We start from the raw sequence: 24,697 nt of genomic DNA, 5'->3' as shown, positions 1-24,697 counted from the left end.
CCCGGCACTAAGTCAGCGCCGCAGCAAACCCGTGGCGCTCCATCTGTGCTTTCTGTTGAACTGCGAGAGGAGTGAACAGAAACGCTCAAAACAGTCTTGCGGGCTGATACGATGACTACTTTTAGATGTACCGAAATCAGTGGCCAAGTCAGTCTTCAGAGTCGCAGAGTCTGGGGAACAATCCACCCCCCTGCAAGCTGCAGGCTGTGCGGAGCCCGGGCCCATGCCTAAGGCTCACAGACACGTGGGATTACAAATAACTGGCTAAAAAAGCTCATCAGAGGAAGCAGATTTTATTTCCAATGCTCACTTATACCGGGCCCTCCTCGCAACAGCCGATGATGTCACTTGAGTCTCTTGGCCACCACAGGAGGCTGAGGGCAGGCAGCACTTTAACCCACTTTGTATCCCAGTGTTTGCTTAAATCCCATTTCAAAACAGGGCTTGCTGCGCCAGGAGCTCGGGAGCTCTTCCCAACGCTCTCCTGAAGAGCGGCTCACCCCCTCGCTGGCAATGCTGGGAGAAACAAGCGATTGGGAAACAATTCTCATTATTTTTGTTTGTTAGCAGCTATTGCTTGCCGCCTCCTCGGGGAGATCCCCTGTTGAAAGAAGGCTTTGCTGCATATTTGCTACCTCAAAAGAGGCCTGGCTTGAGGAACCGATGAACCATCAGGGACTTCCACAAGGTAGAAGAGGATTCAGGGCGACAGCATCAGAACCAAACTCTGTTTCTGCTGCCAGAAAACGCACGACAGCGAGAGGAGTCTCTGAACACGCCTGGCACGAGGCATCAGCCCTTTGTAACGTTACTGCACGCAAACATCTTCCCCTGATGGCTACTGCACACGTGCCAGGTGCCACGGGCAAAACATCGCATCCTGGCCTGCCAGAGCAGGCTCTGGCCTGGATGTTACCCAAACTCTCCCTGTTCCCTCCCTCTCAGCGATGCCAAGCAAACAGCATCCCAAAGAGCATTTTCTCTTTGTCCTCAGCAACACCCCTGTGTCACGTATAAAGCCACCGTTGCCAACAGGTTGGTGGAGTGAAGCTGCCCACAGACCTGCAGTGGGAAGGCAGACGAAGCTGTGTACACGAAGAGGAGAAAAGCTCCTGCTTCTCTAGCAGCCAGCATCCTTAAATTGAATTCTGCCCTCAAAGAACATTGCAGCAGCAATGTTCTTCCTCTTCTCCTCAAGCCCAAAGAGGTTTTCTTTTCTCTTGCTTAACATTAAGTGGACTGGGTTCAAAGTGATCTAAACACACACTGATCTCATAGGGAAACATAACACCTTTCCCTTACTCACCAAATGCTCCTGCTGAACCAGCACGCAAGAGAAGTTTTCAAGAGGAGGGAGACCGTATCTTTATTTTACCTCTGTTTTATCAAAAGAGAGAAGAAGGGGGAAAATTGCAGTGTGTTTTTGTCCCCACCCACAGCCAGAGACTTCTCTCTGTCTCCAAAGCTAGTTGAAGACCCACCAACTTCAGCACAAGAAAGCTCGTACAAAAACTGCAGCCTGTGCTTGCAAATGGCTCATGAGAGCTATAAAATGAGCATCCCAAGGTCCAGCTTTGACAGACACGCTTTGCAGCAATCAGAGTTTGAGGAGAAAATGTAGTCTGAAGGTTTTAACCGTACTGGTAAACCCCTGCTAGACAGCATACCACCCAGTTATGACCTGCCCATGAGAACAGAGCAAAACCAGAAGCCGCTGTTCAAGCAGACAACATCTAAGCTTTTCAGATGTATCCTACAACTAGTCTCAGGTAAGAGGCTGGGACACCATCAGTTCTTGAGGGAGGGATGCCCTGCAGATCCAGTAGAAAATAAAAGAAACTGGAATTAAGTCTTTGAGTCTCCCCTGTACCTCTTCTTTCTCCTCCAAAGAGGAACTCACTCATCTACAAGTGAATTTGCTTACGCAGCTTATGGTAGTCTTAACCCTCAGGCCAAAAACCTTTCCACAACCTATTTCAGCAAAATCTTCATCCAGCCAAGACTCAGACCTTCCTTCCCAAAGACCCTCGCGCTATTTTTATACCTTATGCATCTCCAGTAGCTGAAAGATGCCCTCCCTAATCCACAGGCTGAAGGCTCTTCCCCTCTTCTCTCCTTCTCCTCTTTCTGGAAACCTCAGATAACTGCTAAAACACACCAGCTAGGGGGGCTTTCAGAGATGTTCCCCTCTCATGAGGAGCAGGAGCAGAGCATGCCAGACCTAACCGTCCACCTAAAAGGTCCCAGCTGGTGCAATCATGAAGCAGAACGTATCGCTGCACTGGGAGACTTTCATCCTCACGCTGACCACCGTGCAGCTCAGAAGCTCCTCCAGACTTGGGCAATTTTGCATCTCCCTCCTCCTGGCTGCGGACCAAGCCCTGCCCTACACCCGTGGCCTGCGACACAGCCCCTGCGTGCGGAGCCGTACTGACAGCCAAGCACCAGTCCCGGCCCACCATACCTCCTCTCCGCTACCGCCCCGTGTCCACCAGCCACCACAGAAAGCTACAGGGGACGTGACAGCTTCTTGCAAGGGGCTTGCCCACCCGACCCGAGCAGGTGTCCCCCCCGGCAAAAGGCAAAGCGAGAGCAAGGGCTGGGTAGCGAGCGGCTGTTACTACCTCTCTGCAGGAAAGAGGCCGTTCTCTGGATAAACCCTGATGGAGGAACAAAACGACGGGAGACAAGGCATGAGGCAGGGAGGGAAACGAACAGGGGGGGTGGCAGCAACGGTGGCAACGACTCGATCATCAAGTGAACGGGGAGGCCAGCGCAGCGTGGAGAGCTGCGGGCGCCTGTCCCACCTTTGGGAGCACCATGGGAGGCACGGGGGGATGGGGGACAGGGACTTGGAGGCTGCAGTGAAACCCTGGGTGGATGGAGGGGGACACGCTGTGTTAGGGAGCCCCACGCCCTGTGGGTTGGCCCGCCATGGGGCCGGGCCCTTGCCCCACTCCAGGAGACCACGGCTGGGGGTGAAAGGAGGAGCTGGTGGAACCGACAGAGAGGAAAAGAGTCCTTACCAGACCTCTTCTTTCCAATGGGCTCCCTGAAAAAGAGAAGGAAGAGCGTCAGCAGAGGGATGGGGACAGTTGGGTTGTTGGCCAAACAAGAAACCTGTGCAGGAAAGCACAGCAGGGCTAGCCCCGGCATTGCCACCGACCTCCCTCAACCTGCTATGTCCCCACAGGTGACATAGGGCATTGCCCGCCTTGCAAACAGCCCGTCTCTCCCCCCTGATTTAGTAATTTCATGCTTTTATCTTTCCCAGCGTGAGGCTCAGCTGCTGGCCTGGCCTCCTCGGTGGCTTGGTCTGACAGCCACAACTCCCACCATGTCACTCGGTGAAGGCAGGTGGATTGGGATGATCTGGCAGCAAAGTCAGGAGCTGGGGAAGCCCAAACCCCCAAAACTGCTCCCAGCACAGACCACAGCTCCCACAGAAGTGGACACCACTTTGAAGACAAAGAGGGAAATAGTGAAGCTTCTCCATATCCCGCGCCTCTTTCAGGGACAAAGATGGGGAGCAGTTGGGAAGGAGCAAACATCTATACCCCGAAACAGGACAAGTCATTAAAGTGGTGTAGAGAGGATGAACACCGGGACTGTGCAGCAGAAAAAGTGCCTCCAGGACACAGCAAGCAGGACCTATGGGTGGTTATGAGAAGGCAATGAGGTAGCTTCAGCTCTCGCCATGGCCAGCGCTGGCCACATGACTGATGAGATGGGCTAGAAACCACATGTCCTGGGTCCCTTCTTTGATTTGTATGTTGCCAAGAAACATGGTTGCTGAACAGCCTCAAACCCAGGGCACAAGCATAACCCTCTTCAGGCACAATGAAATGTGGGGCATTTCACAATTAAAACCCAAACACCAAATCAAGGAAAATACGGGCCCAGAAAAGCCTCAAAAAATCATGGGTAACAAACCAAGACACCCAGCCAGCCTGAAACCCAAACAAATGCACCAGCCCTGTCCCCAGACCAACCACAGCGGTCCATGTTGCCACAAAAGGCTCTCAAAACTCACATAATTTGCTGCTGTGGTCTTGAAATGCTCCTCTAGTATGGGGTGGTGGTAACCTGCTCTCCGTTAACTCACGGAGGAGACTGCTTTCCCCAGTCCTCAGACTCACACAGGTGGCAGATCAAGACCATCTGGCTAAGATAAAATATTCTGGTACCAGGAGACACACATCAATCCTTGTTACTGCCAGGGAGAGTAACAAGCACAGAGCAGGCACTGGAGCTTCCAAGGAGGAAAACATTCACCTGGTGGTAAGGGGACCCTCCTGAGGCTTCGACCTGCCTGACCACTGCTTGGAAAGGCGGCTGGACCAGCCCAGATGGACCCAGGAGCCCCTTCATCTGCTTATCAAGTCCACTAGCGAAACAACCTTTTCCCCTCCCTCCCCTTTGTTTTCAGGCCAAGCAGAGAAATCTCTCCACTCTCAGCAAGAAAGCCAGCCAGAGCTGGGCTACGCTTTGTTCTCTTTCAAGCTTATCTGCATTTTCAGACCATAATTACTGCAGACATCATATTCCCTTAGAGCGATGGGGTGATGCCAGGACTTGGCTGCCTTCAAAGACTGCCCACCCATCTTGGCAACGCATTCCGCTCGCAATGCCTTATCCTCCCGGGTACCCCCTTCCCTTTGCACCTTAAACGTCTGGTACTCACCCACGGAGCTATCAATAAAATTAAATGTAATGCAACAAAGATGGACTAGAAACAAATGGGATATTGTTGTCTAGAAACTGGAGACTGTCTGTTAAGATCTGAGACCACAGAACTGCGTGCAAAGACCTGAATAGCATGTCCCGGGTGCAGAGACCAGTGGTGGAATCTACTGGACAGAGCATCCCAAAGACATTTCTAAGCAGACCACATTGTGAAGCAAAATCAGAGTTTATCAATAAACCCCATAAAATTTACCCCAGCTCAGCGGTACGGCGGGGAGGGGAGGAGAAGCAAGGCCAGATGAGCACGCTGGAGATCAGCAGGTGGGCACGGCAGCCTTGTGCTGACAGGAGGGCGCTGATGGAAATAACCGTTGTTTTTCCCCTGCCATCTGCTAAACCTATTACTGTAACTCATCCCCCTGTTTCCTTTCACCGGCTGCTTCGTCTGAGCGAGGGGGCAAGGAAGGAGCTGCAATTTCACTTTGCTGCTGGGTTGTTCCTGGCAGGGATACAAAGAGCTGCAGGTCTCAAGACCAGCAGCCCCAGCCCACCACCTCAGAGGGGACAAGAGCTCAGACAAGACAGGAAACAGCAATAAACTCCCGGCAGCATCTCCTCCTCCTCCTCCATTCCCTGTGGAGCAGAGAAAGGCAGGCAGCAGAGCCTGCATGCGCGGCTTCCTGGAAACCGGTGGATCCAGAAGAAGAGAAGAAGGAAAGGCCACTCTGTGTTCCACTGTGAAACTCCTTTAGCTCTCACCCCCACAACAGCCAGGCTGTGCAGATGAACCAGGCAGTCCCAGCACAACTACAAGGCACAACTACACAGCTATGGCTGTGTGCCACCAGCAGGCCCTACAAAGCTTCCCAGGTGGCAAAACCCACAACCAGTTCTCCAGCCGCTTCTCAGGACTTTCGCAGCTCCTTGTCGGGAACACTGAAGGCAAGGGTTCCTGTGTGACTGGAGTCCCACTTAAAGCACGGAGCCAATGAGACTGTCTCAGGGTGCAGTGGAATCACTTCAGTGTCCTTCAAGAACCTAATGATCCCCCAGTGCAAGCCTGAAAGGAAATTCTGACACATGGAGAACTCTCAGCACCAGTTAGTAGTCCCCACGGCACTTTTTTTTTTAGAGTCAGGTTTCTCGAGCATCTTCTCTAGTGTATCAGACAGCATACCCCTGGATCCAGGGATGGGAAGGAGTGAGATGGGGAGCACGAGGCTGCGGTGAGGGCACGAGGCAGAGCTAACAGCTCGGGCGGTAGGTTCAGAACAAATAGAAGCTGGCTCTTCTTCAGCAATATGCAGGTGAGCTGTTAAACTCCTTACTGCAGGATATTGTGGACACTGAAATTCTTCGTGGACTTACAGGGTCATAATTCAGGCAAGAAATGTTAAGTAAAACTGTTAATTATAAAACCAGGAAAACCTTAAAGGCTAGGACAGTGCGTGGAGAAGAACTGACAGGCTTGCTTGGCTTTAAACTCCTTCTAAGGCGTCACATTTGGTGGCTGCTAGGCTAGGCACCCTGCCGTGCGCTGCAGGGAGGTGGCTCTCAGGTTGCCACGCAGAAGAGCCCACCGTGCAGTGGGACTCGTGGGAGGAAGGTGCCCCGACATGCGGCTGAGGGCCCTCAGCACCACCCCTGCTCCTGCTGCCCCAAAGCCCTGACCACCGCCAGCTCACGGAGCTGGAGAGGGACGGTGGAGCACCAACACACAGACGACGACAACACCTGCTGCAGAGCCAGCCACACGGGAGCCACGATCAACATGCACGATGAGACAGATCTGAGGTCACCATTCCAAGAAAACATCTCCCACAGAAAAAAAAACCTAGCTCTTGGGGAAAAAAATCCTTCTGTAATGCAGTAATGCCATCAAAACAGCTATCAAGAAGTAGTTCATCTTGTAAGTACTCAGCAAGCTTAGGGATGTTGGAAGTCTTAGCAAAATTTACGCAGACGAGACAAGCTGAGAACTGGGGTACAACAGAGCTCTTGTTTGGGAGAACTGCTGTTTAGCAAACGCTCCACCAAGCGCTGAATGGAGGCCCTGTCCCCCACGCTCCGGTGCCGGTGCTACCCCTGTGTTTAACCACCGGAGAGTGGGCCAAGCTGAACCTCGGGGCTCAGAAAGCTGCCCTGTTACCACAGAAAACCCGGTACTCTGTCCAGGCAAGGAGCTTGTACTGGCACAAAGTGTACTTTCGCAGAGTGGATTCAACCCGTCTGATAGTTCTGTCTGCCGTCATCTAGGAAAGACAGTTCTCAGCAGAGAGTGAAGGAGACCGCTATTTTGGAGCTGAGACCTAGCCCGAGCTCCTGGTGAAGCTGCACGTAGGCACCAGCAGAAAGGCAAAACAAACAATTCATTATACAAGCTGTAATTTGTCTGGATAGCGGGACACGGCTCAAAAGCCACAAGCCAGCAAGTGTCCTTATCCAAACCAACATCCATCAACTCAGGGATCTCTCATTTACCAGCGAAAGCTCTTGGAATGGCTTCCTAGATGGGGCAGCCACTCCATCTCGGATCAGGGACCTGAGCATCCCCTTTTTCTATTAAATCCCCTGTCACCTGGCCCAGGAGTTCATGCCCCTATTACCCCCCAAACACCACACAAGGGTGACAAGGAAAACCTTTGCTCCTGGCACAGCTCAACTACGAGCAAAGGTAAGCGCACAAAAAGCTACGGGGAAGCAGGAAGAGAAGAGACTTGCCGCTGGAAGACACTGGCTACGAGTGTGCACTTCCAGTTTATGGAAACAAGGGAAAGGAACAGCTTTGGTCCCTGCTGCAATGATGGAAATGTGTTTCTGCCCACCAACTTCTCCTGGCACTTTGGACCAAACAGAAATCTTTTAACCCACCGATGGCTGCCAGCACCGTGGCCCTAAGCAGAACCTTTCAATTAGCCCATAGGGGAGACAGGCGGGCACAGTCACATCACATCAGGGCTGATTCTCATTTTAGCCCAGTTCTCCCTTCTCTGACTTCTTGGGGCTGGTGCCTGCCTGCCTGGAGTCCCTGTCAGTCTGCGTGCGGGAAGCAATCACTTACTGCGACTGCCGGTGCCGCCCCCCACCTACCGGCACAGCACCAGGGCTTCGGTGTAAACAGGGTAACCACGCGCTGCTGAAGTTGCTGCAGGAACAACCTCGTTAGCAGCATACGCTTCCTCAGCTGGTTGGGTCCCAGCTCATTATCACACACCTTCCAGCCCGCACGGCCCAGGCAGCCCCTCAGCCATCTCGGCCCTTTGCTGATTCAGCAGAACTGGGATTCAGCCCACACGCGGGACCTGGGTCCTGCTCGTCCCCCTTCTCCCACCGGTGGGGCTTCCCCTGGCACGCGGCAGGGAAGAGCGAGGTTACTTCTTCTGTGCTTGGTCCTCCACCCCAGCAAGGAGAACATCCACAGCAGCAGCACTAAACTGCCCTTGAAACACTCCCAAATCCTTTCCCTTTAAGCCAAGGGCTGTTTGGGAGACATCGCAGGAATGCAAGCTGGGGACGTGAGCTCTGGGGGTGCCCGCGCGTACATAGAGGAAGGAAGACAATCATTTTTAAAAGCTGTCCCAGACTTTGGCTGCGAGTGGAGTTTGCCTGGGGTGGGTTTGCCCAGAGGAGCTGCAATGCTGCAGCCGCACGCAGCAGCTGAAGTGACAGTGACATTTCGCCGGTGCCCTGGGGGAGCAAAGCCCCGGCACGCCAGGCTTGTGGGAGGAAGGAGCAAAGGGGCCGTTCTCCAGTAAGGTGGGAGAAGGAGAGGAGGGGGGAGAGGCAGCCCCTCGGCCAGCGGTATGGAAACTGCCATGAAACTTCTGCTGAGAGTGCAAACAAATCTCTCCAGCTCCTGCCGGGTGGTGGCAAACGCCAGGTGGGCTCCAGGCCGCCACGGAGGGATGATGGCCCTCAGCGCTGCCCACGGCAGGCAGAAGCGAAGCACGGGTCGGTGCCTCGGATCAAAGTCCTCAGAGAGGCTTTGTGCCCGCCTACAGCTCAGTGCCGGAGCTGGAAGACGTCGCTGCAATGAAAACATAGTTCCTCAGTGCTTCCTCTCTCCTTTGGGGTGTATAAACCCCAAACCATAAATTTGCGGCAGCAGAAGCTGCAGCCACCAAGACCCCGGCGTGATGGGACGCTGTGGCAGGGACCCACTGCCGTGAGCGGGACCTGCGTCAGCAGATCAAGGGCAGAGGGACATCCCCTGCCTCCCTGGGCTGCCTTCCTGCCAGGAGAGGACCAAGCCCCAGAGGCCACCTTCTAAAGCGGAGCAGGGTCCCGCAGCAACGCCACTGGCTGAGACGGCGGCAGGGAACGCCACCCACTCTCGCTTCACACAAACAGCTTTGAAGATGGGCTCAACTGGGAAGCAGCAGCCCAAGCGATGTGCACAATGCTCTTCCTGGAGGATGTTTGCTTAGCGGCGGCAGGAGGAGGTTTCTCATCCATCTGCAGACTAGGTGAGTCAGACACGGGGTTTCTCTGGTTCCCACCACCCCACGGCCCACCCAGGAGGTGGAAAGCACTGCTCCCAGTACACCTATTTGGGTGGTAGCGGCTGGGAAAGCCGAGCAACCTCAGCGAGCAGGGAGGGGCAGCGGCTGAAGTTGACCGGCCAAACCCCCAGCTGGGGTCTCCAAAGTCAGGACGAGCACAGATGTAATCCCAGGCGCCGCAGCCTCCACTGAGGCACGGGCTCCACCTCCGCTACCATCTGCTCTAGTAGAGGTCACGAGCCCTTAACAAGCCTTCAGCGAGCCCTGGTGCCGGGACTGCTGCCCACCCCGACCCTGCGCTAAGCCTCGGCGTGATGCCCAGGCCAGGGGGTGCACGCCGGCCTTACGGTGCTGCCCTCCCTTTGCAGGAGACCTGCTGGACCGACAGACCCAGCACGTAAGGATGAAGATACTTTAGAGAAGAGGAATTTGTGCCTTTTAAAGACAACAGGACCTCCTGAAGCTGGTAGCTTTCAAACTGTGAATCGGCAGCCCCCAGAGGAAGGGTGCTCGGGGACTTCTTTTAAGCACTTTAAGAGACAGTAAATTTGCTCTACAGGTACCTGTGCCCCCACTGGAAAAACAAAACAAAACAAAACAAAACAAACAAACCCACAAATGGGTTCATAAGCGAAAAGATTCAAAACCACAACTTTAAGTGTCTTATATACGACGGGACGCTCAGCTACCAAAAAGCAAGCAATGAAAGACACTTTTAATGAAGGATGCCTCTAACGGCCAGGGGCACCTCCTGTACACAGGAGAGCAGCTCGGCAGCCCCTGGGAAGCAGCAGAAGGACGGCGCCTTCCCCAGCACGCCCCACTTGTACACTGTGGACAATTACTAAATATCCACTTAGGGTCTGCCTTCACTACAGAGTTAACCTGGGCTCCCGCATGTCGCAGAGCCGAAATTCAGCTGGCGAGGAGAGTTAGCAGCTGAATGCCTTGACTCAGCAGTGGCTTTGTGCCCAGCTGTTGAGACTTCCCCAGCCTTATTGCAGAAGCTCTCTGCTGTGGCAAAAAAAAAGGGCTTTAAATTGAAAAAGGGTGGATAGGAGGTAAGGAGAGTGCACACAGCAACTTCCCACCTCAACAGCCGAGCATCCTGCTGCTGGTCAGACCTGCTGAGATATGCAGGGAGCAGGAATTTGATGTTTTCTCTCCTTTGAAACTATGGTTTTCATAGGGCTTCCATCCAACACCAGGGAGAAAAATACCACATCCCCACAGATTGCTGACTTTCCGGAGGGTTTCTCTTTCCATAACCATTTCTCTTCTCCCTCCGCTCCCCACCGCTGCTCTGTGGAGTCACCTCTTCCCAAATGTAACCAATCCCTCTGGATTACAGCCCCACTGACTCATCACCAGGCAGTGCTCCGAGGTGGAAGCAGTTGAGTTATCCCAGTCCAGAGCTTGCTGGACAGGGATCCATGTCACGAAAGCCACCGATCATCACAGCCAGCGGAAACACCACAACCTCAATCCACTCTCCTGTTTGAAGTGGTCCCTCTGGGCAGGAGGATGCTGCAAAGTTGGTGGGTGTGTGCGGAGGGGATGGAGGAAGGGCTTCACCTCCCTCTTCCACCCCCCAACTGCTGGAGAATCCTGTCTCAGCTCCACTTTCAGCTGTGATCTACCACCCAACTGGAAGCGATGGGGGAAGAAGGATGCCCGAAGTCAGCATTTGACTCTTTCCCTCTCCCCTCAGTCCTCATCCACTTGATTTCCCTTTACGCATGCCAGTGGCAGGGCTGGGGCTTGTAGAGCAGGTGAGAGATTGAGAAGGGCTGAGGAACTCAGCTGCAGTGACCTGTTTTTGTTGGTGCTCCCGACAGCGCACGGAAGGGAGCCGCGCTGCTGGGAAGCAGGTTGGAAAGCCCTGGCTCAGCCCAGGAAGAGCTCCAGCGCTGGGGAGAGCAGACACCACGGGGGTCCGGAGATAGATGCATGGGCTGTCCAACCTCCTCTTTCCATTCCCAAACACTGCCAGATCCAATGACTAAATTCACCCTTTGCAGTTAAACTCGGAGCTCCACACACTGCAATGAACTCTGTAGCCCCTGAAATTGTTTCCACATTTCGGGGTGATGTGAGTTAGGTGGATCCTCTACCACTGCCCCAGAAAAAATCAAGCAGAGGGTGCATCCAACAGCACCCAAAGGCACATCCCCTTCACTGCCACCAGCCACCACTCCCGTGGGCGTGCTGTGACCCAAGGTGGCAGCCGGGGAAGCCGAGGCGAGCCAGGGGTACAGGAAGGGTCCCAGCCATAGTGCCGTGAGAGTGGCTGCTTGGCTCAGCACCGAGCACGTTACCAGTCCTTTTTCCCTCCCTCCCTCCCGCCTTTCAGCCACCCAGCATAAAAACCTGCCTTTTTCTTTTCTTTTTTTTTTCTTTTTCTTTTTTTTTTTCCACTCTGTTCGTGGCCTGGCTCCCTTTCAAATTCCCGGAGAAAAGTATTTATCTGCTGGATGAATGATGACATCCGGCCAAACCCCAGACACGCCATCACGTCTGATCCAGCCCAGCCGTCTATCACAGCCCTCATCTCGTTATTGGTACGCTGGCGGCCGGCCAGCACTCGGGGCTCTGGAAAGGGCTCCCACCAATCTCTCCAGAGGAGAGAGTCAAGGACTTTTATTAATTAGCATTTTGAATTGTAGCTCATAAACACCCCTCTGGCATTCAGGCTGGGATAGGAAACACAACAGAGATGTCCTTGAGATGCTGTAGCATTGTGCTGCTGGAGGCAAATGGACAAGAGTCACCTGTTAAGTCCTTCTGCATGCTGCAAGCTCACCTCTCGTCCCCGGAGAAGAGCAGGCAGAGGGATGAAGCACTACCCACTGCCAGATTCAGTGGTGCATCACCCACTCGCCCATCCAGCACTGGGATGGCCAAACACCCACAAACACACGGCAGTTTTGCAGTGAGCGCAGTTTTGCACCCGGGAGCCGCTCAGCAGTCCCGCAGGACACCGCAGGACGTATCTGAAGATGGACCCCACAACACATGCTGGGGATTGGACTTTGGGCTGGTGCCTCCGCTCCCCTTGTCTGGTGGACCCAAACCAGGGAGACAATGAGGGACATGGCACTGATGGCTGCTTGGCTGGATGGCCAGGAGCTACAGCTTCAAACACGGCAGAGCTGCACCGCTCTGGGGCTGAAGCTCAGCACCCAAAGGTCACCACATCTGAATGTGCTCCTTGTTCTGGCCACAGCCCCCACCCTGCCTGATTTCTGGCTCAGTCTACAAGACACAATAAAAGTGAGGAGACTGGGTGCAAGACTGCAGCTGCCCTTCAATCCACCACGGGTGACAGTGCCTCAGCTACCAGCGGGTTTAATAAGCGACTCCCTTTGCAAAGCAGCTCACCACCCTCTCATGCAGGGCTCCAAGACTCGTGCTCAGGTAGCCCCCCACGTCCCAAAACAGCCCCCGTGATAAACCCCCACCCAATGTCCTTGCAAGCTCATCTCTTCCTTGTGTCTCTTGCTTGCCCCTGAGCTGCCGCCTTCGCTGCGGGGTGACTGCCGGGGTGGCAGGTTAAGTGGTGAGCAATAGCTGGGCAGGACGGGTGGGAGCGCCAGCCGACAGCAAGCAATTAGTTAATGGGCTCCAGGGCCCTCAGACCAATCTCATCAAGCGACAGCGAGCTGCAGGAGGAATGATGACAGGCCAAGCAAATACAGACAGGAGCCAAAAGAGGAAAGCAGGAAGGGGGGGAAGTGGGAATTAAGAGAGCGAATGAAAAAAATCGAAAACACAGGGAGAATATATAGTCCACAGAAGTGTTATACTTAGCTGGAGACCCGAAAGGCTCAGCGTTGCTGCTGAGAAAAACAAAATCCCTTTATCTCCCTCCACACCCTTCCAATGCAGAATGATGTCAAATCAATTTACTGCCTTTCCTCTCACAATTAATCAAGCCTCCTCCATTGCTCAACCTTTGGTAGAGCTGCGCATGGTGTCACATGCAGCATAAAGAGAGCAGCATAGCAGGAGATGGAGGCGGCTGCTGAGATTTATGCTGCTTGTGATTAGTAAGAGATGGGTGGCTCCTGGCCAAAGTAGCTCATAGTCACAAGACTTATAACCACACAGAGTTGCGTAAGGCACGCGAGATTCCTTGCAAACGTTCCTTGTTTTGCATGGAAAGACTCCGCAGCATTGTTACGGATGGGGCTCATGGATGTGGCTAAGGGAAAGAGCCTTTCCAACAAGGTGGAGGATGTTGGTAACCATGTGAAATGAGGCTTTTCAGACTGACCATACTTCTGACACCAGCATTTGCAAATGGAAAGAGGCTCGGGAGGAGACCAACACTTCATAGGGTCCCAGAGAAGTGTTTCCACTTCCCCACTGGAGAAGGTTACACCAGGAGTCATCAGAGCGGGCAGAGGTGTCTGCCTCGAGCTGCACAGCCCCTCTTCTCTCTGCAAGAAAACCCCCAAATCCCAGGTCTGTGACTTGCAGGGGCAGCATTGGTGAATGTCAGACTCTTATGGATACCAGCAAGTTCAAGGCAGTTTGTGTTTCATCACCATCCTGGCGGTGGCAGCTGCCCAACCAACTTACTCTTTGGGGGGCGTCAAGTCGTCAGGTCGTGTCTCAAAGAACTGGAGAACCTCCTCACACTGGGAGATGTAGGGAGGCAGCTGGATCAGAGCCTGCAGACGAAACAGAGACACTGGTGATGGGAAGCATCAAGACTGAGCAAGGAGGTGAGTGAGGACAGGCCCTCAGGAGCACAGGGGCCTGGGTCGTGGCATGAGGAGCTCGGCACCCACGTGCTTCCCGGCAGACAGGAGCGCAGAGCCAGGCTGGAGACAGCTACTGCAAACACACACCGGAGCGGAGTAAGACCCAGACGGCCCCCAGTGACACCCACCCACCACCCGCCAGCAGAGCCTGCCCGGGCCCTGCTTAGCCCAGCTCCAGCCTTTTGGACAGATGCGCCCTCGCAGGGTAAGAGCCACAGGGACATCCACCCCAGCATCCAGCCTCCCGGCCACAGCAGGGCTGAGTTTCCCACAGCTGTGCAGTGGGCATGGAGCCGTCACCCCCGGGCAAGGCTGGGCACTTTACACGCGGCAGACTCTCAGCGCCAGCAGTCCTGACCAGCACATCCCAAAAATGCTTCGCTGGGCGACGGCAGCTCGGTAAGAGGCAGGGAGAGAAGCAACAAGAGGCAAAAGCACGGACACCAGCTGGTCAGGGCGAGGGCCGGAAGGCTGCTCCGCACGCTGCCGAACGGCAGGAGCGATAAACTGCCTCTGCTTTTCTCCTTTCCCTTCGAGGACGCCTGTTGCAAAAAGCCAAGTTCCAACGGTGGGACTCGCAGGGTGAGAGCGTGCCTGTCTGGGGGAGCTGGGGGCAGAGTCCGGGACAGCAATATTCGCTTTGGGCCAGAGCTCTTGTGGGTCCTTTCCAACGCGGGCTGCAGGGAGGGCTGGGCAGGGGAGGCGCGATGGGCAGAGCCCTGCCCTGCTCTCTGCTCGTGGGAGGGAATGGAGTCACAGATGACGGCGACTGCAAAAACGTAAAGAAAAAACACTATGCAATAGAAAAAGGGACAATTTGAAATCAGGAAGCAGTGCTGCAGCCCGACCTGGAGCAGATGTGTAACCGATTTTCTATATAATTCCCTCTCCCCTCCATTTGCTGTCACAGCAGTCTCGTGACAGCAGTGTGGGCAAACCAAACCTCCGCTCACTTCTGTAGTGGAGACAACGCCACATCTGCAAAGCCCCGGGGTTGCCACAGAGATCAGATGTGGCTCCATATTGACCTAATTGCTGGCCCCCAAAAACCCTCCCACCCATTCAGCACACAGTCACTCAGTGCCAGCACAGCAGACAGTCAGACCACTAATCACGGGCCAGCTGCGATCACGATCATGTGAGAGACAGGAGAGAGAAAACTACTCACTCGATGGCTTTTGGGTCCAGGGAAGGGCTATTCAAAGACCGAGTTTTGCATGAATGCCATTCCCATGTGGGTACCACTCCCCAGTTCCAGGCATCCCATGATCTACACAATTTCCCCCATGCCAAAATCATTCTGATTTTTGCGGCCTGGAGAAGGCTCCATGTCCTGTGACAGCAGGGGATGATCACAGAAAACACCCTGTGCTGGAAGGATGAAAGGTAAGACCCACAGCTCATTTCTCCGGACATCTTGAAGGAAGCCCACCTAGCGCTGACTCAGCTTGCGCAGCGGTGGCTGAGTCAAGAAGGACACCCTGCAGTCTAGCTGGCCGCAGTCTACAGCAGCTACGGCCACCAAATCAGAAATAGTGGCACGAATAGTGTGACATCTGTCCCACCTCTGGCCCTGCCGCCCAAAGGAGTGAACTGCGGAGGGCCTTCAGTACACGGCTTCAGCCCATGGTGCTGGAGCCACACCAAGTTGCCTCACCTGCCCTGCTGCCTTCAAGCTTGAGAAGAAAGCTCATTTACCAAAGACAGACAAGCCCTATTGCATTGAAATCCATTTTCCAGGGAATGAGAAAGGATTAATCATCTCCAGCAGCAATTTTTTTAGCAGTCCACCCAGTCTCACTGGGTAGAGCATCACATCTCCTTCATCATCCCTCCAACTAACGCTTTCTCAAAATCCCTTAGACAGGTGGGAGGCAGTTCCCACACCAAGGGAAAGACCAACAGGTGTACAACACAAAGAGAATAAACAGGAGAAATGGGAAGAAATTTCAGGCCTCTGCTCCCCCTCCTTGTCCTGGTCTTCCTCTGGTCTTCTGAAGTCTCATTTGGCGACTGGTTGCTCTGATCCTTTTGCTGCTTTACTTGCGCCTTACCTTAAATTGCCACGGTTTGCAGTGCGACGGGACCCTTCAGCAAACGCACTGCCACGTGAAAGCAGTGGCTCCCTCCCTTGCTCCTCTCGCCTACTTCCACCCCTAATCTCACCCACCTTCTTTCCGGGACTCTCCCACAGAGAACAAAGACACCCCACTTCTCTCACAGGAGATGGTAAGAAAGCAAAAACTTTCTTACACAATTTTCTGCGAGAACTTGTTCACAACGTATTCACCGAACCCTCAATTCTCACTCAGCACGGCCAAGCTGGAGATATTTTGTATTTCAGTTCTGCGCCCCCACGCTCCAAGCACGTGCAACGTCCACCTCCAGTGATAAACACGGCAGTAAGAGTGTGCTGGGACCCTGTGGCCGCGATCTGCGGTGTGACGTGCCCAGGAGGGACACCTCTCTGCTCTCCCTGACTTCTTGCTCGTTCTACATCTCTGCAGCCTTCGGTCCCACACCCGCCCTCAGCTCAGCAGCGTTACGGTTAAGTAGCAACAACTGGAAGGCCAGGCACAGCGTACGTTTTATTACTTGGTAATGCATTAAAGGGAGGAGGAGAGAGCGGCTCTCTAAGTGGGTCATATAACATCAGCCATTATGTTCCAGTTGTTAAGTCAAATGGATTCATTATATTTTATGCCATTAATGGCATCACTCCGAACGAGACAGCTGCAGCATCTTACCACTTAGGGACTTTTTCTTCCCAAAAATTAAATTTACGGTTGTGTGTGTCTGTACGTAGCTGGCACATTTTAGTGAGTCAGAAGACAAGGGGCTGATCACGCCCAGCTGGAGCCAAGCAGTTACTTGCACCACCAGTTTCCCCCACGTTCTTTGGAGCACATAGGTCCAAGTACACCTTGCACTACATCTCCATCACTCTCCTCTCATCTGCTATCCCGGTCTGCAGTGGTTTTCACGTGCAGCCCCACTGCAGAGCTGTCAAGATGCATTCACTAATTCACCTTTATCCTTGTACTTGTTATTGCAGCCACAACATCTCTCCCATAAGTCTGTCTGAGTCCCAAAACCCGCAGTCTCCCCCACCACACAAAATCCTAGGCCATAGTCACTGCTACACCTCCCGCACCTAAGGAGTGTGATGGGCATTTCACCATTTCCCCATCTTCTCCCTCAGGTTTTGCGGTCTTTGGATACGTTTTCAACTGCATTCAGATTGGATTTTGGAAGTAGTGGACCTACCTCCAGACCATTTCATGGCTGCTGCAAGTACTAGTTCACTTCTTTGACGTGATGAAATGTGGCATACTTTATTTTTGTGAAAATAATTTTTTGTGGACTTTAGTATTTTATTTTTCTGGGAAAAATATGCCGTAACACCATAATTTGCCTTATACTTAAGCACAGTCTTATATTCTTCAAGAATATGGGGCAAATTGTCTCAGCCTTACCAAGGAAAGGACACAGACAATCATCAGCTGTATTTTGGCTCTATGATGAGATGATCTCTGTTGGCTTCCCATAATTTTCTGCAGGTACAAGGCATCTTAACCCCTGTGCAAGGAACTGTTTTGCATAACCAGTAACAGGAGTTTTATGTCCCATTTTGGGATCATCCCACCAAGAAAGTGCTGTCCTCTACATAAAACAGCAGGTCTGCTCCCAATAGATAGGAAAGGAAAGGCTCCCCGAGGAACAGAGTCCTTCAAGCCCAGTCCTGCACACAACCAACACTCCAAACTGCCCACCAGACAGGACACAGCCAGGCAGCCAGGTCCTTTCCAGCCCATCTGGAAAGCTGGTTCTGGTTTGCAGGTGGAGAAAGGAGAAGAGAAAAGGAAAGCACAGCAGCAGGGTGCAAGCCGGTGTGGAGATGGGCCACCTTGCACGCCCTCAGTATTAATCATGGGAGTGAAAAGATAATCAGTGGGTGTGTTTTCATCACAGAAAGGGTTTGATGGTGGGGGACAGCCCAAACTCCCTGTTCTCCCAGCGCCAGCACACCATTATATACCGTCAGTCAAACAGGACTGAACCTGATCGAGGCGGCTTCGTCTCTGGTTGGCACTAGAAACCTCCCCTTACCTTGCAGTATTCGTCGATAGGTATCAGGCGTTTGACCGCAACATCGCGGATGTGGCTCCGGCGGAAGAGGATCTTTCCTGAAACAGGAGAGAGGGAGTGGGAAGAGCAGGTCAGCGCAACGCCCGGGAACACTCTCTTTTGAATCACTCTCAGGACCTACTCCCCGCGCATCCTGTTCTCACCAACGGCACCCACCTATAGAGAAGCACCTTACCTCCCGTGGATTAAACACCTTATTACAATAAAGTACACTCGAAGTGGCAAGCGTGTTCCAGGAGAGAGAAGAGGAAACAATTACCAGCAAACTGCATCCCCATCTTCTCTCACCCATGTGGCGATGCCGGAGGAGCAGCCCCTATCAAAGCGCACGTCTGATGCCTTACAGCCTGCTGGCACGCAAGTCCTGGCTGTACAAGCCCGCTGGCAAACGCCAGCGCTCGCCAGAGAAGCGGACATCCCTGTGACTGCCGGTGGGACCCTGGTGGCAGGCTCCGGGCTTGCTCAGGGCACCCGGGTCTAGCGTGGGCAGAAGCCAAGCCAGAGGGTTCCTCCCTGTGCAGCTCCCGTGTCGAGCTGGTCCTCAACGCCACGGTGCCGGGACTGCAGCTCTGAGTCAGACCTATAGGATTTTCCTTCCTGTCTGGGGTTTATTTTTGTTCTCCATTAATGGGATCCTCTTGCCACTCCATTTCCTCCCCGCTGGCCTGTGGTGCGGGCCTCTTTCCTTTGAACTCTAATGAGTCCCTAAATGCTTCAAGCTGCTTTCACAGAGAATGGCTTCTCTGGCATTTAATGACAAAAGCCATTAGCAGACAGTGAAACAGATACCCGTAGAGACTCGGTGATCAAAAGGACTGGTATGTAGTAGGATTTCGGACTGTCACTTCCCAAAGCACCAGGAACTGGCACTGCTTTGCAATACAATCATCTGGAAAATTGTGTTTTGGGGGGGTGAGGTGAGGGGTAATGCTGTTTCCCGAAGTTCCATCTGACATCTCCCATACCGCAGAGAAGTCTCGTCTCTTTTCACCCCTACTTGAGTTTTCAATCCCACCACCAAACCCACGGAGAGCATCTGATGCGTCTGTCCATGCAATCCCTTCACTTATCAAAGAGGTGACCATGGGGCAACCCAGAAGCCAAACTCCTCTCACAACCAAGCACCAACACACCCTCTTTGCGAGCAACATGAGAACAGGCAAAAGCACTCCGGAGAGTCACATAGCCCTTCTCTGCACCACGACGAGCTTCAGCCCCTACAGCCAGCCTTCGCAGGAGCCGCGGCATTTCTGGAACAAAGGCTGGATGCTACCAAGCTACTCATGAGCAGGATGCGTTACAATGGCCACACGCTTACCATAATTTTAAAACCAGTGCTGGGTCACTCCCCTGCTTCTCCCTGACTTGTCCAGGATCTGGAACACGCATGACTTGTACAGCCTGCCAACACATTTTTTAAGCCGAGATGAACTCAGCCAACCCAACTTCAGCTTGCAAGGAGCATGAATCAGAACTTTATGGAGGAGCCAAATCTCCTGCTAGGCTCGGTTAATGCAGAATGCCTTCGAAACTGGACTGTCCAAGGGAGCACACAGCAATCACACTCAGTACTAGCTCTGTACTCGCCCTCCAGTGAAACTCAAAGGGTCAGACCAGCTCACACCAGAAGGACCGCTTCTCATTTCTGTCCTGCTGACAGCGAGGGGCTGAGACATTCATGGTGGGAACTGCTCTGCTCTGAAACGCATTCCTTCTCGCAGCCAGAGCCAAGCCTGGCAGTCTTTGTGATACAGTGAAAAAAAAAAAAATACCCCTCTATTCAAGCCGTCTTTTAGGTTTTGAGGGTGAATAGCCTGGGAACACAGAAGTTGGCTGGAAAGACTGGGAGCGACAACCAGGTCGGCGCTCCTTTCCTTGCCTATAGCAATTATTTTCCACCAGACAAGTAAACGATCGACGGTTTTCCCTTCTCGTCAGCAATCACGGTGTATTTGCTGCATAGGTTTCTATTTGAATGATGATTTTTAAAAAGATGAATGGATCACAATAGTTTTGTTGGCAATTGTAAGGAATGGCTGTTTTGGTTTTCTGTCTGCCAAAACGATCTGTTTTCTGTCTGCCAAAATCACTGATGGGTGGGTACATTATAAATGTCTGAAATAATAAGCTCTGGGTGTGGGAATATTTAAATGTTTAACAAACAGATGCTAGTGAATAATAAAAATAATATCGTTTGGGGGAATAAATACATCACAACAACTGAAGTGATCTTAAATTCTCCCAGGCACTGAGCATACGAACCAGCAGGAAATCCAGCTCCTCTCTTGATCTGCTCTAGATCTACTATTTTTCAACAAGGAAGTTTATTTTGTAACAAAAAGCTGGTTTTTAATCAAAATGCCTAATTAACATAATTGCAGAACCTTCAGTGCCGCCAAATACAGCTATATAAATCCTTGACTTGAAAGGCAAGAGCGAGCAGGAAACCGCTTCCCTCCTGGAAGGGAAAGATGGGCAACTTGCTTGGGTCAATGAGGTGCAACATTTTCCTGGGCACGTTTTCCTTGGACCGTATTTGCAAAATGGGAATAACAGCGCTGCCCACTGGGGCTTCTCATGTGGCCAAAGACCATACAACGTAGAGAAATGCAGGACATTATTCAGCTCAGACCTGCACCCCTCATTGCTGTAGCTCCAGGGGACAGAGCGAAGGCAACGGTGCCCATCACCCACACCTTCTTCTAAGCGCTCTCGGCTTTATACTTTTTTTGGCTGCCTCCAGGAGCTTTTAACAGCGTGGTACCCGGCTTACTGCCCTGCTAATCCTCCAGCTGGACTCTATTCCTCCTGCCCGCAGCAGATACTCCTTCATGCCGAAGGGGAGGAGAAGGCGGCTCAGGATTAACTCCTCTAGATCCTAAAGGAAACACACGGCAAAGAAACGGAGACATGGGCCAAGGCAAGAGGGAAGTTAAGTCTGAAGACGGCGTTGGGTAATTGCTGTCCTGTCCTCTTCCAACCCGCAGCCTGGCGCAGAGGTACTGTGCAGAGGAGGGCTCGGTCGCTGCCCCAGCTTTGGCACGGTGTAGCCTAGCTCCAGGCAAAGGCGAGCCATGCAGAACAGCGAGGAGAAACGTCTGCAGGGACAGATGCCAGCAGAAAAGAGGGGAAGGTCTCTGGGGTTTGATGATTTTCCACGGTGAGGTTTTCCCAGTCGGCTGAACTGTTCGCCCAGTAAATCTGCAGCGCGAGAGACGCAGAGCGACAGCGGAGGGGGAGCAATCTCAGCTGCTGTCGTGGTCTCTAGCAGGGGCAAGGACAGCCTTGATGCAGTTCGGATCCTTGGCTCCTGGATGCCTGCAAACTCAGCAAAATTTGCTCCAATATGAGAAAAATAACTACCACCTCCACCTTTTAAGGACATCCTTCGGCGAGACTCGCTTTACCCCTCATACATCCTCATAGCAGTGCTCCTGCCCTCAGCCCCAACGTCCGCATGGGAAATACAAAGGGGAAAACACGTGAAGGAAGGCAATTCCGCACAGCTTGCAGATTACCGGGGTTTTCCATCAGCTGGTAAGGTCAGCGCTGCCGCAGGCTCCACTTCACCAGCTTCTCACTCTTGCCACAACTCAAGCACTCAGAAATGATTAGATTTTCTTATTTACATATGTAATGTTACGCATGAGCAATCGGAGCAATGAGCCTCCCTCCCCTGCCAGCACGAGAAAGTCACTGCACAAGCAAGTGCGGTAAAATACACTGTCCTTTCTACACACAAACAGAGCCGTGAGTAGACTGAACATTTATCACCTGGGAATGTGTCGAGTAAGTTGATCTTGGAAAAGGAAGACAGAGATAAGGCCCTACCACGGAACGGCTGCCCTGGCACGTCGCCCTCCCTGCGCAAGAAGTACCAGACTCCAGCACACGCCGCCTGCTTGTTCTGCATCTTGAAAACCTGGTAATACCTACAGGGAAAAAGTGGGGCCTCTGAGGACAACGACTCTGAAGACACTCTGTGTACAAGTTACAATTTAGAAAGTGTTCTTTCTTCAGTAGGGCACACAACACTTCATTCCGGTGAATGTATTCCCCAGTTCAAGAGGGACAGGGAACTGCTGGAGCGAGTCCAGCGAAGGGCAACTAAGATGACTGAGGGATTGGAGCATCTCCCATATGAAGAAAGGCTGAGAGAGGTGGGACTCTTTAGCCTGGAGAAGAGAAGGCTGAGGGGAGACCTTATTATGGCGTACAAGTATCTGAAGGGTGGGTTGAGGGAGGATGGAGCCAGGCTCTTTTCAGTGGTTCCCAGTGACAGGACGAAGGGCAATGGGCACAAGTTAGAACATAGGAAGTTCCGTTCAAATACACGGAAACACTTCTTTACGGTTCAGGTGACAGAGCACTGGCACAGGCTGCCCAGGGAGGGGGGGAGTCCCCTTCTCTGGAGATCTTCAAGACCCGCCTGGATGCAGTCCTGAGTGATGTGCTCTGGGCAATCCTGCTTTGGCAGGGGAGTTGGGCTAGGTGATCTCTAGAGGGCCCTTCCAACTCTGAAAATTCTTGTGATTCTGTGTGATTCTGTAATTTATTACAGGTTACACTAATGTAACTGTAGGTGCACCAAAGCATTGCCCGTGCTTTGCTTGCTATATGTTACCCCCCTTTCCCAGCAGAAGTTAGGCGTTTTGCACGCATCTGCTTTTTAAGGGTAACCTGGCAGTATTATTATTCTCCATCAGCATTTTGACGGCAGAAATCTGACCAACACAACCCATCCTTTAAAGACAGAGGGGATAAAACCAAAAGGGAGAGAGCTGAAATATATGCAACTCCTTAAAAATCAAAGCGAATGAAGTCGCTCTGCACTAATCTTCAGTGCAAAAGTGGGTGGATGTTCCCTGTCTACATCTCTCTGGCTATACCCGATACTACGTTTCATACACTCATCGGCTGGTTAAAGCTCTTGGGGGAAATTAAGCAATGCAGAACAGGTTATTATTGCAGGGTCGCCTTGGAGTAACAAGGATTAGTTTCATTTAAAAAAAAAAAAAAGTAAACTGCCATAAATATTTACATCAATGGGACTTCAGAGTGAAAATTTAATTTCACCACCCAAAAATAAGAAAAGTATCCAGCTTCTTATGCAGTGCTTTCCATAAATCACCAAGTGCTTTACGCACGCCACGAAAGCAGCTAAGGCAGGTAGAGGACCTCCACCACAGCAATGTCCAGGAGAAGACCCCAGTGTCCCCTATCCCCCCAAACACCCCAGGAAAGGGGCAGGGCATGAGTGACAGCCCTTGGCAGAGGATTTACCACAGGGAAGAAATCCCAAGGGCAAGCGATGCTAATTCAGGCTGGAGAAGAGAAGGCTCCAGGAAGACCTTATTGTGGCCTTTCAGTACTTAAAGGGGGTTTATAAGAAAGATGGGGACAAACTTTTTAGCAGGGCCTGTTGCAATAGGACAAGGGCTAATGGTTTTAAAATAAAAGAGGGTAGATTTAGACTAGATATTAATAAGAAATTGTTCACTGTGAGGGTGGTGAGACACTGGCCCAGGGTGCCCAGAGAGGTGGTAGACACCCCATCCCTGGAAACACTCAGGGTCAAGTTGGACGGGGCTCTGAGCAGCCTGATCTAGTTGAAGACGTCCCTGCTCCTGGCAGGGGGGTTGGACTAGATGACCTTTAAGGGTCCCTTCCAACCCAAACTATTTGATGATTCTGTGATTCTAATTCTCACCCTGCTGCTCTCCCCCAGGCCCCCCCAGCCCTGTGAAGAAGCACCATGCCCATCCCGTGCCATACACAGCGCTGAGCTGACGCCTGGGCTGCGGCCAACACCAGCTGTGCTCTCCAGAGACCGCTTCCAAGCAATCGAGGCTTTCACCTACCCAAAGAAAAGACGAATTCAAGAGTAACAAAGCAGCAGAAGCCACGTCTCTGCCGCCCCTCGCCGACTCCAGCATTTGTTTACTTGTTTTATCTCCTTGTTGACCCTGGTTTGTTTTTACAGCCCAGCAGATACCAGGACGGGCACTTCAGCACCGGGGGCCACCAGCCGGTTCTTCGAGCCAGCGTTATCTGATTGACCGAGAGCAAAGGGTGCTGCCGCAGCTCCGGAGAGCGGGCTGCAAAGCGACGGATGCAGCATGGCCCCGGCTGCCTCAGCCATTCATCAAGGACCACAAAGCGTCAGAGGAGAGCTTCGGGAAAGGGCTGATAAGGAATTCGGGTCTCCAGCAGTATGAGATAGAGCAGGCAGGCCACAGGAGGAGTTAATCTCTCCAAACAAACAGGTGGGGAGACAGGGCTCTGCAAATTACTCCCTCCTGTGGGAATTCTCCAGGCAGAGCTGAAGTTATACTGGGGAGTAAGGAGCCGAACAAAATGAGGCAGAGGAATTTCAACCAGCAAAATGGTTGAGGCTCTTCTTGAGCCAAAGGCTGTTACTGGATCTCAAGCAAGCTAGAGGGGCAGAGAACCCAAAACACATCACCCTGCCGATCACGGCCGTGAACCAAGCCAGATATTTAAGAGTGGAAAACCGCCTGTGCCTCTTGCTTTACCCTGAAGGACTCCCCACCGCTCTCCCCCACCCCACCCCACAGCCTCGGAAAGAAT

The 24,697-nt window shown here is 52.7% G+C and overlaps 1 protein-coding gene across 1 annotated transcript in view; it reads right to left on the bottom strand.

Annotated features, from left to right (window-relative positions):
- SH3PXD2B (SH3 and PX domains 2B) overlaps positions 1–24,697 on the bottom strand; it is a 77,325-nt gene that overhangs the window by 13,967 nt on the left and 38,661 nt on the right. Inside the window, exons 4-6 of the mRNA XM_082489826.1 lie at positions 18,068–18,144; positions 13,773–13,864; positions 3,027–3,052 (exon numbers count right to left, since the gene is read on the bottom strand). Coding sequence (XP_082345952.1) covers positions 3,027–3,052; positions 13,773–13,864; positions 18,068–18,144 — 195 coding nt within the window. The remainder of the gene's footprint in view (positions 1–3,026; positions 3,053–13,772; positions 13,865–18,067; positions 18,145–24,697) is intronic.

The sequence above is a fragment of the Vanellus vanellus genome, assembly GCF_965231255.1.
Source record: "Vanellus vanellus genome assembly, chromosome: 13".
NCBI lineage: Eukaryota > Metazoa > Chordata > Aves > Charadriiformes > Charadriidae > Vanellus > Vanellus vanellus.
The sequence above is the reverse complement of the archived record's forward strand: the minus strand, read 5'-3'. Positions and strand labels throughout refer to the sequence as shown.